This window comes from Canis lupus, chromosome 7, assembly GCF_048164855.1.
Source record: "Canis lupus baileyi chromosome 7, mCanLup2.hap1, whole genome shotgun sequence".
NCBI lineage: Eukaryota > Metazoa > Chordata > Mammalia > Carnivora > Canidae > Canis > Canis lupus.
In genome coordinates this window covers 50,810,916-50,829,334 of record NC_132844.1, presented here as the reverse complement: position 1 = coordinate 50,829,334, position 18,419 = coordinate 50,810,916, and the positions used below count along the sequence as shown (strand labels likewise).

Below are 18,419 nucleotides of genomic sequence, written 5' to 3'. Positions count from 1 at the left end.
GCTGAAAGCCACTTATAAATGCAGGTCTTAGGCCCCTCTCTAGACCAACGGTGTCAGAATATAAAAATAATGACTCTGTAGGTGTTTCCTGTGCACTGAGATATGTTGTAAATGAGAGATTAAAACTAAAATTCTTTCTTTGGCCAGGCAGATCCCCATAACAAGTGAAGTGAGCCAGTTATATAAGGATAAGCATGGTAACAGGTGACTTCTGACTTTTGGTCTCCTCTTAGCAGTGTTGACGTGAAGACCTTCAGCTCTATCTAATACAGTCAGGATGCTCTACAAATCTAGATGTTGGCAGGCCAGGTTTTGCAAGATATTTAAGTAGTTCAAGAGAAAGCAGGAACACAAACCTGCATGGAGCGTTATTAGTCTCAAACACTGATAGCTCAATTCAATACCTTTTCAGCAAAAGAATTGCAAGGGTCAAAGAGAACACATGTATGCAATAGTTCTAGTTCCAAAGTCCCTCATTTGCAAAATTTCATATAAATGAGGAGATTTTTAGGTATGCAATGACACATCCTAATTTTTCACTAATTCAGAATACTTTAATTTTGCAAGTCAAAAAATCTTTTCTCTAGCCATCTCATTCACTCTTTCTTTCATTCATTTATTTACCCAGTAATCATTTAGTTGTATTTTATGCTGAATGAGTTCCATGCCAGGTGCTGAAGGCCTAAAAAATGAATAAAATATAATCCACTTGACTTCCAAAGGCTTTTTTTTTTTTTTTAAGATTTCATTTATTTATTCATGAAAGATGCAGAGACACAGGCAGAAGGAGAAGCAGGGTCCATGCAGGGACCCCAAAGTGGGACTTGATCCAGGGTCTCCAGGATCACACCCTGGGCTGAAGGTGGCACTAAACTGCTGAGCCACCAGGGCTGCCCAACTTCCAAAGGCTTATACTCTCCTAATGGCAATGTTACACTTACGAAATACATGATTTTATGTCAGTAGTGCTACAACAGTTTGTCACGTTTATTTTTGAGAGATGTTCTTAGGAAGGTTGTACTGTAGTTTGAATGACTCACAAGCCTAGATGGAGAAACAGATGTAGAAGGTATAGTTTACTAAAGACAAATGGAGTGAAGATTTCCGAGAAGATGTGGTTCAGCAAAAAGCAATCCCAAAGGACTGAATTATTAAAAAAAAAAAAAAAAAGATCTTATTTATTTATTTGAAAGAGAGAGAACATGAGCTGGGGGGGCGCGATACTGCAAGGAGCAGAGGCAGAAGTAGACTCCCCACTGAGCAGGGGAGCCCCAAGTGGGGCTTGATCCCAGAACCCTAGGATCATGACCTAAGCTAAGGCTGATGCTTAAACAACTGAGCCACCTACACACCCTCCAAAGGGCTGAATTCTGAAGGCATTTGTAGCACTCTTGTCAATTTTAAAATGTTAACGTTTCTTGCAACACTTCCTCAGCTTCATAATTTCTGGCAGACAAGAAAGTGTGCCTCATCTTCACGGAAGAGGGAGAGCTCCTTCACCAAAGCTAGAGCTTTGAGTTCCATTTCTTATGTAGAGTCAAGACTTACTGAAATGATTTAACCATTTTGCATATTTTCTTATTTTCTAGTCATCGGGGTTCTCATTTTCCCAGCTGGTTTGAGGGCATTTATATGTCTTTGTTAAAGAAGTTTGAGTTACCTTGGGAGAAGCAGAGATATTTATGAGAAAGCCCCATACTGGTAACAAGCACTTCACAAGGCTTTATATTAGTTTGGTGGCAGCTGTGATCAAGAGCATAATAAAAATCAACTGAACATTTTATTCAAATTATCACTTGTTGATTATCCAACAGTAGTGAGTGAACGAAGGTCCAATTAATCTGTTATACAATATCTGGGACATGAGTTTTCATTCAGGGAAAAGTATGTTTTGTTTCATTTCACCTGAGCTTTCTATTTTGCTGATTCTCCTATGCTGAATGATGTTCTGATGATAAAATTAGTAACTTTCCATGTTTTTTTGTTTTGTTTTGTTTTGTTTTTGAGGAATAATAGTTATTCCCTTTCAAGAACACTTACTACCGAATAAACAGGCTTGGATAACTCTGTCCTTCAGTATACACCTACTCTCTGGATAGCATGCCACTCCCCTAATTAGAATTTACTTATTTTATCTTATTTTTAAAAGTAGGCTCTATGCCCAACATAGGGCTTGAACTCACGACCCTGAGATCAAGAGTTGCTTGCTCTACTCACTGAGCCAGCCAGGCACCCCTATAGAATTTATTTTAATGTTTTAGTTTCATTGTCTTCATTCTGGTTGTGAGAAGATTTTCATACCATGTTTTATTGTCCTCATCCCCCAACAAGCATTTCTAACCCTCATGCACTATAAAATCTCCCCATTCAGGAGAGATATCAGCATTATTTATTCCAGTGCTTCAGTGTGTCTTCCTTAATCAGTAACATATTGAAATGTCTACCTGATGCTGCTTCGCTCATCCTAGAGAGTAGGGCCTCTAGTGTCCACCAGGAAAATCTTGAGTCAATTCCATACTCTAAGGCAATGCTTTAATCTAAACCTTCTTTTTATTTTATTTTTTAAAGATTTTATCTATTAATTCATGAGAGATACAGAGAGAGAGGCAGAGACACAGGCAGAGGGAGAAGCAGGTGCCCAATGTGGGATTCTATCCTGGGATTCTGGGATCACACCCTGAGCTGAAGGCAGGTGCTCAACCACTGAGCCACCCAGGTGTCCCAATCTTCTTTATTCTTTCTCTCAAATTACTTAAATCTTCCAAGCTCCCCCAACTCCACCTTCCATATTTTGCAAATCAGACAAATAGACTTTTTTTTGGAAATGAAAATCTCATCACACATTCCCCTTTTCTTGCTTAAAGTACTTTGGTGGTTTCCCAATGCCTGGAGAGTGAAGCCAGACTCCTCATCTGACACAAAAGCTTCATTGTAAACGTCTCCAGTGTGGCCTTTCATAGCTACACCAGGCACTCATGATACTTCCGACCTCTAAATGGGGCCACTCATGCCTTTAATATGTGGCTATTTCTTTTGTGAAATGGCACACACCATTCCCTTCTCCTGCACCCCATCCTGTCTCCTGAGTAATTTCTTGACATATTACTACTTCACCCTTGCTTTGGAAGCACAGTGCCTGGAACTTTCATCCTAGATTCTAATCATGGCTCTGCCTCTAGTCCTGGACTTGAAATAAGTCATTCTGCCTTTCTGTGCTTTGGTTTCCTCATTTGTGAAACAGGGTAATACTAGTGCTCACTTCACCAGATTGTTGTGAAAACTAAACAAATGCATGTGATGAATTTGTCGCATGAGGATATAATTATTATGGATAAATCTATTAACTTTCAAAGGTATTAAGATCACATTTTATTTTACATTTTTAGTAAGTTTGAGGATAATACAAAGGCAAACCTACTATGAAAAAAATTATAAAGAGAAGAAAGCATTCCAAAGCCAAATGTAAATGATTTGGGGGTTACCAATTAATTAGGATTAGTCATTTTCTGTTCTCTTTTGTGGATTAGGGTAATTAACACACAATTTTTGAAATTCAAGATTAAAATGAAGTGGATTTAAATGAAAGATTACCTATATTTGAAAGAAGGAATGGGTTGTAAAAATAGGTATTACATAATTGCTCAATTACTTTTCCAATCTTAGCTGAACATTTTATTGGAAGGGTTCCAACATTTTAAAATTTTATGATATTTATCCTATTCTATTTTAGGAGACTAGGAGAATGATAATTTGACATTGTGCAAATTCTGATGATTTATATAATTACCCTACTACTTAGCCTATTTATGCTAAAGAGTTTGCTGCCTCCAGGACAATTACCTGGGTCTAAGGTTTGAAATAGTACATAGGGTCCAGTCCTGGGCCATGCTTGGGATCTCAGGAGACCCTGATGAACAAGAAAAAGTAAGAACTTGCAGCTGATTTCTGGAATGCTATTTAGATCTCTAGCTGGCTCTGGAGCCAGATCATGCTTCTATTTAAAGCAATGGTCTCAGGCAGCTACAAGTCCTGATGTTATGATACCCAGAGGATTTCATAATTGGGAACAGAGTGTAATGTTTGGGATTTAGTGAAGCTATGACTTTAGATAAAAGCAGGCTTCATTCTTGAAAATCTGCTGGCACAGAGGGAGGGAAGCCTGAAGAAATGTGAAGCAGGACCTCCATGGTCTTCCCAGCAGCCAGTGCTGGCATGGTCCTGGGGCCAAGGCCCGATTGCTGAATTTTACTGGAGGATTAGGAAGTAGGTGCTCTTCTACTGATTTACTTATCGAATCAGGACCCTCCTGAGAGTGAAAGCTGGGCATTTATTTTCATACTTCTGATTTGCCCAGAACAATGACAGACAGACAAGGAGAGATGGTGAAGGGTGGGTTGGGGACAAACAGATTTATTACAAATGATAGCTCTACCTTGCTCTTCATGTACTTGGGTCCCTTATGCTGCCTCTCTCTTTTTCTTGCATTATCTATATATTTCTTCTATCTTAATAAGTTTAAGTGTATGTATAATGCTCAGATGACCCATGTGATAATCAAATTCTGAGAGAAGCAAAAAATCTCTCTTCTGTGAAAATGTCCCTGTGTGGTAAGTTACATTATAACAACATATCCTATAAGATTACAATGTTTATGAAGTCCTTGTACATCAAGATTATGAACGTTTGCAATAATGCACAATGCTTTTCCAAGTAAGCATTTACCATCTATAGGAGCATCTGTATTTACTGTGGGCCTGAGCAAGATTTGTTTCTTTTGCTTTGGAGCTTTTCAGTTTGAGGCCTATTATGAGGTTTGAGACTTAAATATAGCTTTGTCTCCTCTCTCTGAAATCTGTCAGTGTGTTTTAACAGTTCATTCATTCAATTAACAATAACTGTCTATACTATATGCCAAACACTGTTAGAGTTTATGTGGGACACAAAGATAAATAAGATGTGGTCTTATGCTCAAAGTATTCACCACTGCCAATTTTTTTTCTGTGTCAAGAATAGCTTCCCTTGTTTTTAATAACAAGTCAGTTCAAATCAAATATTTATACTTGGAAGAATCTATTATGATCAGCAATAATATACGTATGCCATTGTTTATTTATTGAAATAAAATCTAAACATTTATTTTCCTCACTTCTACCCCTGATCATGTCCTGGACATCTTTTCTATGAAGCTGAGTCATCCAATGGTGGCTATCCCTGAACATGAGACTCTTGATTCCAAAGAGGTAAATGTAAGATACAATTAGAGATATAGTTATCCATTTCCATGTGCTATTAGATTGTAGAAATAAATCTTATTTTGAGAAAAATATTAATAAGATCATGCTTTTTATCTTCTTTTTTTAAAAAAAATAAAACTCACTGTCTCACTTTGTGTTGTTCAGAAGCCCTGATGGTTGAGTAAGTTAATTCTTGCCTCTCAATGTGGAAGGTGGCTCTAAAGGTCCTCATGTGGGTAGCAACTTGATCACAAACCAGCTCTTTCTACCCCATGTGCGATTTCCACCTTGTATTCATATGCGAAACCCTGTTGAGTTCTCTTCAAAGTCAAAGGGTGTCCCATAATACTTATGGTGGGTCTTGTGAGTCAGACCCCAGTATCTATCTCCTGGTGGCCCAGTTTCAGCTCACTGGAGAATGTCTGCTTAGTTCCCCAATCTCCTGGTAAATTCTGCTTACATCAGGTGGCATTTAGGCAAAACCATACCAGCTGAAGCATAGCCTCTGATTTTCATACAAATGTGTAGCCACTTTCACATTGGAGCTGACAAAAAATAAATTTAAAAACTTTTTCATGTTTTTATAAATGCTATACCAAAGAGGCAAAGAAAAAATCTATACAGGAATTTTTAATTTTCTGTTAATCAAGAGCAAGCATAATTGAACAATGTTTTCTTCTTCTACATCCTCTCAAAGTGGCAAATGTGAGGAAAAAAAAGTTATTTTTAAAGAGCTTATCTTTCAGAAGGGAGCAAGAGAGCTCATGCTTTAATTTCAGATACCCTTGCAAAAAGGCGTGGTCAATTTTGCAGCCTCCAAGTTTAGGAAAAACAAGCATAATACAAAAGAGAAGTAGGAATGATAAAATTCCAAATAGGATGTAACATTTTCCAAAGCATCTTTTCTACAATTTAGAGCATATATCCACTTTTCATAAACTAATGTTCCTATTGCTACAAATTTTAAAACCTTTATTATATGAGACCATGTGGCTCTCTGCTATAACATTAGTCACTAAATTATAAAAGTGTGTTATGAATTGGTATGGATTTATATCCCTGAGCACATCTTTGATTATTTTTAAATAGGATTATTGGTTCAATGAATAAGGACATATGGAAAAATTTTAATACATATAGCTGAATTGAATTCCTAAAAAAATATAGCAGTTCACACTAGGAGTGTTTTTACAGCTGTCCCCATGTACTCTTGCCAGTGTTGAGAATTATCATAATTGTCAATTTATTGAGAGCTTACTATATGTTAAGAAGTTTTATGCATTTTATATGCTTTATTTTACTCATATTCACAAAATAAAGTTAAGTACTATTATTCCCATTTTACAGATGAGGAAACTGAGTCTAAGGGAAGTCAGTATACTGCCTAAAGTGAAATAGCTGGGAAGTCTGCTCCATCTGGAACTGAATCCATATCTGACTGCCTAGAGCCTATGCTCTTAAGAACTCTACCATACTCTGTCCAGCTCTCTATCCAAATCTCTAGTTGTACTATTTAAATCTTTCTTCCTTTTTTTTTTTAAAGATTTTATTTATTTATTTGAAAGAGAGAGAGAGCATGAACAAGAGAGCACAAGCAGGGGATGGTCAGAAGAAGAGAGAGAAGCAGACTCCCCACTGAGTGGGGACCCCCCAATACTATGGTGGATCCTTGGACCCTGGGATCATGACCTGAGCCAAAGGCAGATACTTAAGGGACTGAGCCACTCAGGCACCCTAAATCTTTCTTCCTTTTAAAATCACATTTTAAAATATTGACAATTTAAAAGGGGAAATTGTTTTTCATATTTATTTGCATTTTTAAAAATTCTGTATTTTTCTATTATTTTCGTCTATTTTGCTTATGCAATATATCATGCATTTATCTACTGGTATGGTAATATTTTTCTTATTGAATTGTAAACTCCCTTTATATATTAAAGACATTAATTCTCTATCAAATGTGCTAGGCCTTCCAGTGTGATGGTGGCAAACTGTGTAATAGTAAAAAAAAAAAAAAAAAAAAGAAAGAAAATTGGACAATCATGTCCAAAAATAGAATGACTAAATAAATTTAACACATTTCAGTGAGTGTTTTCGTAATTTTCCTATTCAGCCATTGACTTAACACCTTGCTCTGCATATCTTGTCACTGATTAATTAGGTTCTTGGCTTTAGTAACCTACAGAGGCTAATTTTCTAAGTTTTAAACATTCCTTCTGTCATCTGAGCTCTTTTATTTATTTTTAAAGTAATCTCTATACCCAACAGGGGGCTCGAACTCACAACCCTGAGATCGAGTCCTATACTCTACCCACTAAAGCAGTCAGGCGCCCCCAAATTTTACACAATTCAGATGAATGTAAAAAGAAATAACAATCAGATGTTCTCTTTCAAACATAATAATTTTGGCTCAAACTCACATACGCTATTTCTACAATAATAAGAGTGTTTCTACACAATAATAGAAAATCAATTGGTTATTTAAATAACAAAGCCTTCCAGTTCAGATAATAAGTGCTGAATTAAGAACTTTTGAGTGTGTTGCAAAAAAGAATAGCTTGGATGTCATAGCTGCATTTTTTTGCACCAATTATCATAATTCTAGAGACAGAACTTAAAATTAAGCTACTGGATAAGATTAACAAAAAATCATTTCAACCTCAGGTTTGGAATATGTGAGAAATAACATTAAAAAACTCTAAAGTCTGAAGTTTAATATTTGTGAGAGATAGTGAATTACTGCTGGTATTAGAAGATATGTAAAAAATTAAGCCAAAGGCCATTTTATGCTTCCATTGTGCTATATTTTTCTTGTAAGTAATACTGGCACAACTTTTTACAACTCCTTATGATATGTGGTCACACTGCAATATTGACCAGTATATTGTCCCCAAACCCTCTGTTTTTATTTACCTACAAAGCACCAACCAAGAAAAAGATCTGTTTTTATAAAACATTTCTATTCTTTTTTTTTTTTTAAGATTTTATTTATTCATTTGAGAGAGAAAAAGAGAGCACAAGGGGGATGCAGAGAGAGAGGGAGAGGCAGAAGCAGGCTCCCTGCTCAGCGGGGCTGGATCCCAGGACTCTAGGATCATGACCTGAGCTAAGGCAGACCCATAATCAGGCGCTCCCAAACAATTCTATTCTTGTGATTCTATGGCCTGAGGAATAACCCACTCTGGTTATATATCTACTGCAAATAAAGAATTATGGAGGAATCTTGTCTGGATTTCAGAATTCCATCCTTGGTTTTCTTTCATTTCCTGAAGATAGTGGTTTGTCTTTCTTACTATCAGAGTTCTATCTCTTATTTTCAAACATGTTATTTGTAGATATTAGTTTTTAAAATTTGCTCTGTAATTCCTTTAAAAACAAACAGACTTCAGATTTATCTAATTTGATTTGTCCCTTGTTTTTGTAAATCATATGATTCACACTTTCAAAGAACTAACTCAAAACAACATTTCCAGTTATAATCTAGTTCAGTGGCTCTGAACTCTAGCTGAGCATTAGAATCCACTGGGACTTTTAAAAAGCTCCAGTAGCAGGGTTCCACTCCAGGCAAATTAAATCAAAGATCTCTGGAGGCGGGTAAAGGCATTGGTTGTTTGAAAACCTTTCCAGGTGATGCAAATGGGCAATAAGAGTTGAGCTCCTCAAATTCTAGCTCCTTTTTTGATGGTCCAGGAAAGCAAATGAGTTATTCAATCTCAGAAAAAAAAATTGAAAGTAAAATCAGGATACCCATAGAGAAGTTTGTTTCAGGGAATACTTTGAATTAAGAAAAAATTGGTCACATATTTCTGTCTAGCATCATAAAGAGTTAACACGTGCTTTAACCTGGTATGTTAATTTTGAGAGCTCTGTTCTATGTAAGAGTCACTGCATTTTCTTAGTAAAACCTAATATTTCTTTCTGTTTTCTTTGATATTCACACAAATTTGGAAAATCTTTAGGCTGGGCTGGGGATAGCATTTGGTACAAGCTGAGTGTAGGGGGTTGGATGGGGGGCTTATATTCCAAAGGATATTTTATTTAGCATTTTGTATAGCCCTTTAAAAAATACTTGCTCAATGATAAACCCTCATATAAGCAGATGAAATCCCTAATAATTTATTTGACCTCATCAATTTTCAAAGAAGGTCACTTTCATATATGTCAATGGTTCAGAGCAATGCAGTAATTTCCAAAGTAGGTGTATGTATAACGCCATCTAATTTATAGCAAACTCCCTGCCTGAAGTAATGATTTCTGAGTAGAATTACTTAGAAGAAATTAAATTCTAGTAGCAATAATTATTTCTGATTGTATTCATCATGTCTTGTGAATGTAGCAACTCTTTGATCCACAACCACTCTATAACCCACTTCTCTTTCCACAGGCTTAATTGTGAAAGTCATACTGGGGAATGAGATAGAATCAGGCCTACTGCTCTTCACATCGCCTGCTACATGCAGCTCTAGCCCTATTTTAACTTGAGGGTCAATTGATTTCCAAAAACATGATTAGATGCAGTTGATTCTGACCTTTGGGATCCACTTGCTATTAACACAACTTGAGAGCTAATGATTCACCAGCTGCCCATAAACACATACTAGGCAAATTCTTCTCCTGTTTTCTCATTCCTTCTCTTTAGAGATTTTTGATAAATATTTGAGTTGGCCAGATAACAATAGTGCTAGCAAGGTGACTACGACTGATTTGCTGCCGTGGTGCATGTAAGCATTTTGTGTTCATTTTATTTTGAATTCCAGAACCTCGATTGATGTTTAAAGTTCTAATCTTAGGGGACACACATCTTGTTCCTTTATCTTTATTCTCCAGATGAGAACATAGGGAAGAGAATATAAGTGTCTTGTCCCTGGAAGGCACTCTCATTTTCTGGTTTGATTAAAGGGTAAAAATGAAATTATCAAGAGAAATGAGCCCACTCTGTTCCCTTGAGGAAATTTCCCATAAATATTATTTCTCAAAATCAAGCTTTGATAAATCTTGGATTGCTGAGTTCAGGGTAATCTCAGTCAAGAACTTAGAATCTGGATATTATTAACTGCTGATTAAAATGAATTTCATATGCTTTCATAGACAACTGGCTAGAGAGCCAGAGGAAATTTGTCTTATAAACACATATAATATGAACACCTGGAAGATAGCCACCCTGCCCAGGCATTCGGGTAGACAAGGCAATGAGAAAGAGAAGGACATTCCTACCATAGATTTGGTAGCACTGGACCCCATCAAGATAACTTTCTTGGCTTGTAAGCCCCTTGCCTGCTTTGGAGAAATTTTTAAAAAAATTAAAAAATTCTGCCAATCCAGAAATCATCTTCTTAAAGATAGTAGAGAAAGGAAACAACTTTGTAACCTTGTTATTAAATAAGCATTAAACCAGAATAGGATATGCATCACAAACACACAAAGTTTGCACAGACAGGAAGAAATCTCATTCTTCATACAGCAAGCAGATATAACCCATTATATAGAGGGTTCTCAAGATAAGCAATAATTCAATTCATCCACATGTAAGAAGATTTGGCAGTAGTCTTTATTACACATAGTTCACTGGCAATTGGGGCAACTGTGTTAATCAGCTTTACACAAAGCAAAAGTACACTTTTCATATCATAATGATAGGAGTTAGTTTTACAACTTGGAGCCAAGTATCAGTTAAAGTTAGGCTCTTACCCTCTTTCAGAAATTAGGAAATAGGGGTGCTATCTCACTTGGACATTTACATTCAAAGGAATGGTTCTCAAAGTCCTTAAGAAATTCCTGAGTCTCAAAGCTGACAAAATGTCTAATAATCAGAAGAACATACACATTACCAAGGGAGGAGAAAGTATTTACAATGACAAGTGTTTAAAAGTAAATACAAAGGAGGGAGGGAAATTGCTTCCCTTCTTTTCTTTCTTTCTTTCTTTCTTTCTTTCTTTCTTTCTTTCTTTCTTTCTTTCTTTCTTTCTTTCTTTCTTTCTTTTTCTTTCTTTCTTTCTTTCTTTCTTTCTTTCTTTCTTTCTTTCTTTCTTTCTTTCTTTCTTTCTTCTTTCTTTCTTCTTTTTCAAGATTTATTTAGGGGCACCTGGGTGGCTCAGTTGGTTAAGCATCTGCCTTTGGCTCAGGTCATGATCTTGGGGTCCTGGAATCAAACCCCACATAGAGCTCCTTGTCCAGTGAAGAGCCGCTTCTCTCTCTGCTCCTCCCCCCATTTGTATTCTTTGTCTCTTGTGCACACTCCCTCCCAAATAAATAAATAAAAATATTTTTTAAAAGATTTATTTATTTATTTTAGAGGGGGTGGGTAAGGGGAAGGAGCAGAAGGAGAGAATCTTCAAGTAGACTCTCTGCTGAGCATGGAGCCAATGCAAGGCTCAATCTCATGACCCATGAGATCATGACCTGAGTGGAAACCAAGAGTGGATGTTTAACTGACTGAACCATACAGGTGCCCAACTTCCCTTATTTCAACAAGGAGAATGAAGCTTCTTTTTAATTTCCATTTGTTCTTTCATCTGGTTGGCAATGGACAGAACTGCAATATGAAAGTTTTACTCTGAGTTGTCAATAAAAAGGCACAAATATGATTTATTTTTCTTTTCTAGGGACACATTTGAATTGACTATAGGAGACGTGGAGGTTCAACAAGTTTGAGTTCTCTCCTTTAAAGTCATCCCAATAGTTTATTGTTGGGTTTTATATTGTGAGTCATGGTAAAGCTGAGCAAAAGTCAGGAACTAGATGGACTTACATTCCTCCTTGTGCTAATTTTTCAAGATAAACAAAAGAAGATCAGGGCTAATAATTATTTGGAGCTCAGATCATCAAGATGTTAAATGTTTTGAACCCAGGTTCAATTTTGCTCTCTAGTATCCATTATACCTATATTCTCTCTCTATTGGTCTACCTGTATAGGATCCTTTATTACTGAACATTTTATACCTTCTGGTTTCTGGAAAATGAGTTCTGCTACTAGATCTTGTGTTTTCACACCAAAGTTAGTAGTTATGTAAATGTCCCAAATATATATGAAATCTTTCAGAAAACAATAAGTATGCAGCAATAATATTGAATACATTTCCTGGAAATGGCTTTTTTGCAGGATACAAGAAGTCTGGTTTCATACTTATAAGGCACATATGTAGACCATTTTGCTTTTATTTGGCAGAGAAAAGTATACATGAATGGTTTTGTATAAAATGGAAATAAAATTTTACATAGCACATTCTTTTAAGAAATGCTTTCTGTAACATTGGCTTAAAGTTTCACAACACTACATTACTTATTATCCAAACTTCACCAAAATAAAAAAAAAATTGGAATTTGAGTCCCTTCAAAATTAAGATTTTTAAAAATGTCTTATGTTCTTTCTTATTGGTATTTTCTCATATCCAAAATAATTATGTTGTTCAACTGGCAGTGTGATAAAATCCTGAGCCTTAGCTACTGGGGGTGGGGGGCAGGCTAATCTGAAACATATGAATTTATGTATTTTTTAATGAACTTCATCTTTCTGAAATGTTAGACCTTTGTTTTTTCCATTATTTAATGGCTTATGTACTGAGATTGGCAAAGGAAACTAAAAACTTCATAAAATGTTGAAAATCCTGATTCTACCTGTCACAGCATACTGTGTCATTTCAAACTAGCTGCTGAATTGTGATGCCAGACATTACTTTGATCTGCCAGTGGGTTCAGGATGAACTGCCAGCATGGCAACAGAGGATGAACTACCTATTCCTCCTCAATCTGACTTAATTACTTATATAATTATAAATCTTACATATGAAAAAGGATTCAGAGGACATTTAGTCCAGTATTTTACTGAATGTATGATCCTGTCTGCACTTATATCTTTACACATCTTCTGTTTAAATACTTCTGATGACAGAAAATTGATCATTTACAAGCCAGACACAATCTGGGTTTTCGTATATGGCTACGACGAACTAATGACTACACCAACAAAAACAAATAGACAACACTGGACAGACTAGGGTTTAATTTCAAATGCTGTGGCCTTGGGCATGATATTTAATCTTTTTGAGCCTCAATTTCATTCTCTGTAAAATGAGATCAAGGGATAATGGTGAAGATCTGCATTTATGCATACCAAGTGCTTAGCATATAAAATACATAACACTTCATAAGCATTAGCTAAAGGATGATGATTGCTTTAAATCTCTTATAGTATTAGCTACCAAATGTTGGTACTTTCAGGAAAATCAAACAGACGGTAGTTTTCATTTGTTAGAAGGAAAAGGAGGAGATGCGATGTAGTCATTTCCTCTTTTTATTTTAAGGCTTCAGAGAATCCCAGATGATGCAGGCTGCAGCTTACTTATTTCATGACTGCTGGTTTTCTGTGGCCAGAACATACCAGTGCAATGGTGGAGCTACCCTCTTATTTTAGTAGCTTTTCCCTTACTTCCTCCTTCTCATCTAACAAATGTAGTTTCTCTTAAATGATACAGAATGTATCCATGTCTCACAATTCTGCTTAGCTGCTTGGCCATGGCATACTCAGGTTTCCTGTCTGCGTTAGTTACCCTTTGCTTCATCATCCTCTGATCCATCCCAGGGCAAAATGGGAGAGTTTTGCTTACAGAAGAGCAACGGACCTCTTTTCTTCTCCACCTGCCATATTGGAATGCTCCATTGGCACCTGGAAGTATAAAGTTATGGTCATTTCCTTCCATTGTTGCTATTCCATCACATTGTTTGATCAGAGTGATGTTTTAGAACTAAATTTCTTTTCTGCCCTCATCTCTGATACTTTCTTTTAAACTTCCTTTCTTGACTTGTATAACCTACCAATGCCCATCCACTCAGTTAAGCTGATGTCTTCTGTTGCAGAGAGTCTAACCCCGTCAAATAGGAACACGCAGAGATTGATGGATAAAGAAATTATGATAATCATTCCTGTGCCACACAGTAGCATTATAAAGCCATTTAATCAATATATGAAACAAGGACAAAAACAATAGGATGTCCATTTGCTGTCTCTGTCTTTTGTAATGTTGCATTTTGCAAAAGCTGGAACATGTTCCAGTCCCATTCCACTTTACCTCCTTGTTTGCGAAGTTACATTCTAGGGAATGACGCAGTCATCAGTGTTACAAGGAAGGGGTGGGACAAGCAGTCAAGTGATTAACCGGATGAGGGCTTATGTGTGGGATGTGGCAATGCTGCACCTACTTAAGGTGGCATGAGCCCCTCTAAGCCATCATAACGACTTGCATGAGGCCAAAGCTGCTCTGCTGAGCTCTCAAGAGATCAGAGTCTGATGTGAAGATATAGCTGCATGTCTTTATTATGCTATTATGTAACAAGAAAACAGCTCCTGAGGGGAAAAATAAACAGATATGTCCTACTATAAATACTTTTTTATATGAGACTATGCCCGAATGCTAATGTATAAATTTTTTGGTGTATTTCTGAAATTTTAATTATCTCATTGACCTGACTACTATTTTCTTTCATTTATTTATTTATTTATTTATTTATTTATCTATCTATCTATCTATCTATTTATTTATTTATTTATTTTTTTGTAGCAATGAAGTTGGAGCAGAAGCTGAAAACACAGGCTGCGCTGAAGTTTTCTGGAATGCTGGTGCTAATCACTTGCTAGATTGGATGTTTGATTTTTTTCAGTATGAGTGTTCCCTTTGTCAACTGCAGTGCAGAAATGGAAGGAAAAAAAAAGTATCCTGCAGGCATATAACACCGCAGTACTCTACTAACACCCAGTGTAGGAAAGATTTATCTACAGCTTCTCGCACCACTGTTAGAGCCTGTAATGCCTTCTATTAAGCTGACAGCAATACTAACATGTCCCTAAATTTAGCAGCCAAATAAAGAAGAATCATGGGTAAATAGAAGAATGATTGTGACTATTTTTCAACACCAGTTTTATTTAATGCATACATTATTACCGAATCAGGTTTTAGTTCCCCTTTGATGTATTTATTTTTTTACATGTAAAGAAAATGAACAACTTTAAAAAAATGGGCCCCCTGCCTGCTTTCAGGGATGCTAATATTCAGGGGTCCACTGGGGTAATCTTGAACATGAGAAAGTTGGTGTTTCACATAACTCACACAGTTTTCTTGTTCAGTTTGGGTTCTATACTACCAGGACTTTACTAGGGGGCAGCCCAGTGATATTGAACATAGTGGTGTTGGGATGTTTTTCACATCTTGTTGTCACATGATTCTTGTGAAGGCTACTTCAGAGTCAGTTCATACTTATAATCTTATGAGCAGTAAAGACAACAGAGCAAATCCACACTGGTATCATAATCCTGAGAGCCCACCCTCCAGCATACCAATGCTCACCCTATTGGCCATGTTCTATTTCTTTCATCTCAAGTAGTCTGTCCTAGCCTCGTCTACAGGGTTTCCTTTTTATAGCCTTCTGTCCAGCTGGGAAGCCTAGGGTAATACACACTAATCAGGAAACCATGGCAATTCTACACAGTGAGCTCCTGATAGCAGGTGAGCCTTGGTAATGGCTCCTTTACTTACTTCTTGCACATAATCCTTGCTCCCTTGGAGCTAGCTCTGATTGAGCCACATCTTTCTCAGACCACTGCTTCATCACCCCATTATCCTGCCCAAAGCAAAGCAGGGAAAGTGGTCTACAGAAGAGCAACTGGTTTTTCTCATTCTCCACATGTCATTTTTGGAACGATGTATTGTCAGTCGTCGATCAGCACCTGGAAGTATAAAGCTCTCCTATCTTCTCCGTTAGTGTGTGAGGAGCAGCAAGCAGAGCCTCATTAAAGCTCCTGCTCATCTCTGTCCCCCAGACAAAAAATATTTCTCTATCAACCTGCTAAATTGTGTGAAGCATCACTTTAGATTATTAGTTATCACATGCCAGGCCTCATACCAAGTCCTTCCTGTGAATTGAATCTAACCCTCACAATGAGCTTGGAAGGTAGGTAATGGTATTACTTATACTTATGTATTAAGTATAAGTATTACTTATACTTAATATTATATTATTATATTAAGTATTATATTATTATATTATATTAAGTATATTATTATATTATTATACTTAAGTATTAAGTATAAGTATTACTTATACTTATTACTTTATATTTGTGAAAACAGATTCCAAAAGATTAAATCGAGCTAGTAAGTGGTAGAGGCAGAATTCAAATCTAGATACTCTGACTCAAAGACCAGCCATTTATTGAACCATTCATTCATTTCATTCATTCATTCATTCATTTTTTTGACCTTGGGTATGAAAAGTTGAGTTAATCACACTCCCCAGTTCATGGCAGACTGCCATTATAAGTTTGGGTAAGTCCTTCTATGTATAAGTTGATTAGATGATTGATTATCTTTTATAACAATATCTGTCTTTCCTTCCCATGCTCTGGGCACACATTCCTATGTGTTTAATGCATATTCTCTACTTATGTTTTGAAGATGTGCATTATTTTTGTCTGCATATATATGACATGTAAAGGATACTGGTTTTTTTTCACCCAGCACTATGGTTTTTAAGTTTTTCAAAAAAGATTTATTTATTTTAGACAGAGTGAGGAGGGGGAGGGGCAGAGGAGAAGGAGAGAACCTGAAGCAGACTCCTCGCTGATGTGGAGCTAGACTTGGGGCTCAATCCCATGACCTGAGATCCTGACCTGAGCCAAAATCAAGAGTCAGATGCTTAACCTACTGAGCCACCCAGGGACCCAGGTTTTTAAGTTCTATTCACAATGTTCTGTAGGTGTCAAATGGATTATTTCTTTATAGCTACATGGTATGCTTTCATCAATATCACCTTCGCACCTGTCCATTGGTGGTCTTTCAAGTTGTTTTCTTATAACAGGTATAGTCGTGATGCACAACCTTACCTATGCTCCCTTATTGATCTTTGTGAGAATTTCTGTGGAGAATATATACCCAGGATTTGAATTGTTTACTCATGAGTACATGTACGTAATTTGACTAAATCCTTTCAGAACACTGCTCTTTTGAGTGGATATACCCATTTTTTATTCTCACCAGGAACACATTAGGGTGCTTATATCCCTGGGTTCTTCTCTACGTTTGAAGGTCTGAACTTTGAAACAGGCCCTACCATCATTAAAGGCAACTTCTAAGATGGGAGTTTTCTTTGAAATGGTGTCCTATTCATCTTAACTTTCCCAATTCTCAGAGACTTTTATACTCCAACTCAATGCACTTGTCAGAAATTGGCTTCATTTCATTGATGAAAAACTTGAACCACATAAGTAATTTGACTGAGGTCACCAAGATAGTGAATGATAAACCAAGAACAGAGTCTTCTAATTTTCCTACTGTGTTGTTTCTACCAAAACAAGCTGCATCTGAACACGATAGTCTAACTCATTGATTCAGTTTCTTAGCAAAAATCAGTCTTAAGAGCATGGGTTCAGGAAGGGTAAATGTTGGTTGTGGGGAGAACATGGATGAACGTTGGATTCTTTTTAGTTTGGTTGGTACTGCAATGAGCAGCTGGAGCTCATTTACATGAGGAGTTCAAGAGTACAAGGTTGAACACGTCTCACAGTTAATTCAACTCGAGGAAAGGAAACAGGTAGTTCTTGGAAAGTTTGACCATTAGCCTTTACAAAGTTATGACATCTTTCTTTATAGAACTTTTTTTTTTTTAACTTTTCATTGTGTAAACCTAAAAGGACTTATTATTTTCTTGTGATATTTCAGTTTGGAACAAATAGAAAGTCTATTGAATATTGTTCCTTATGGTCTCTGAAGTTATGTATAAGAAAGAAGAATTAAAGCTTAAGTAATTTGGGAACATTTTCAGAATTTTATTTATTGGGCAAACAGAAAATTCTGCAGTTAGGACTGAGAATAAAAATCCTTCTTTAACTGGAAGGCCATCAATTTTCATGTTTGAAAGAATCTTTATCTCCAGGAAATTAAATCAACTGTGTGAGAGGATAACTTCATTTGTAAGAAGAAGAGATTGTTTTGCTTACAGCAAGTCTAGAGTCCTTGGAATAACTGAATAATAATTAGGAAATATTACTGAATTTTTAAAAATATATTTATTTATTTGAAAAAGAGAGCACAAGCAGTGATGGGGGCAAAAGGAGAGAGGCAGAAGGGCAGAGAGAAGGAAACTCTCCACTGAGCAGGGAGTTTGATGCAGAGTTCAATTCCAGGATTCTGGGATCAT

At 36.4% G+C, this 18,419-nt stretch overlaps 1 protein-coding gene across 48 annotated transcripts in view; it reads left to right on the top strand.

Moving 5' to 3' along the window:
- Positions 1-15,115, top strand: part of MLIP (muscular LMNA interacting protein) — a 263,432-nt gene extending 248,317 nt beyond the window's left edge. For 39 of the 48 annotated variants that reach the window (XM_072832578.1, XM_072832573.1, XM_072832566.1 and 36 more), the window contains 2 exons: positions 5,187-5,240; positions 14,789-15,115. In XM_072832578.1, coding sequence (XP_072688679.1) covers positions 5,187-5,240; positions 14,789-14,794 — 60 coding nt within the window. In that variant the 3' untranslated portion in view covers positions 14,795-15,115. The remainder of the gene's footprint in view (positions 1-5,186; positions 5,241-14,788) is intronic. The other 9 variants (XM_072832596.1, XM_072832584.1, XM_072832585.1 and 6 more) reach the window with 1 other exon arrangement.
- The last annotated feature ends 3,304 nt before the right edge of the window (positions 15,116-18,419 follow it).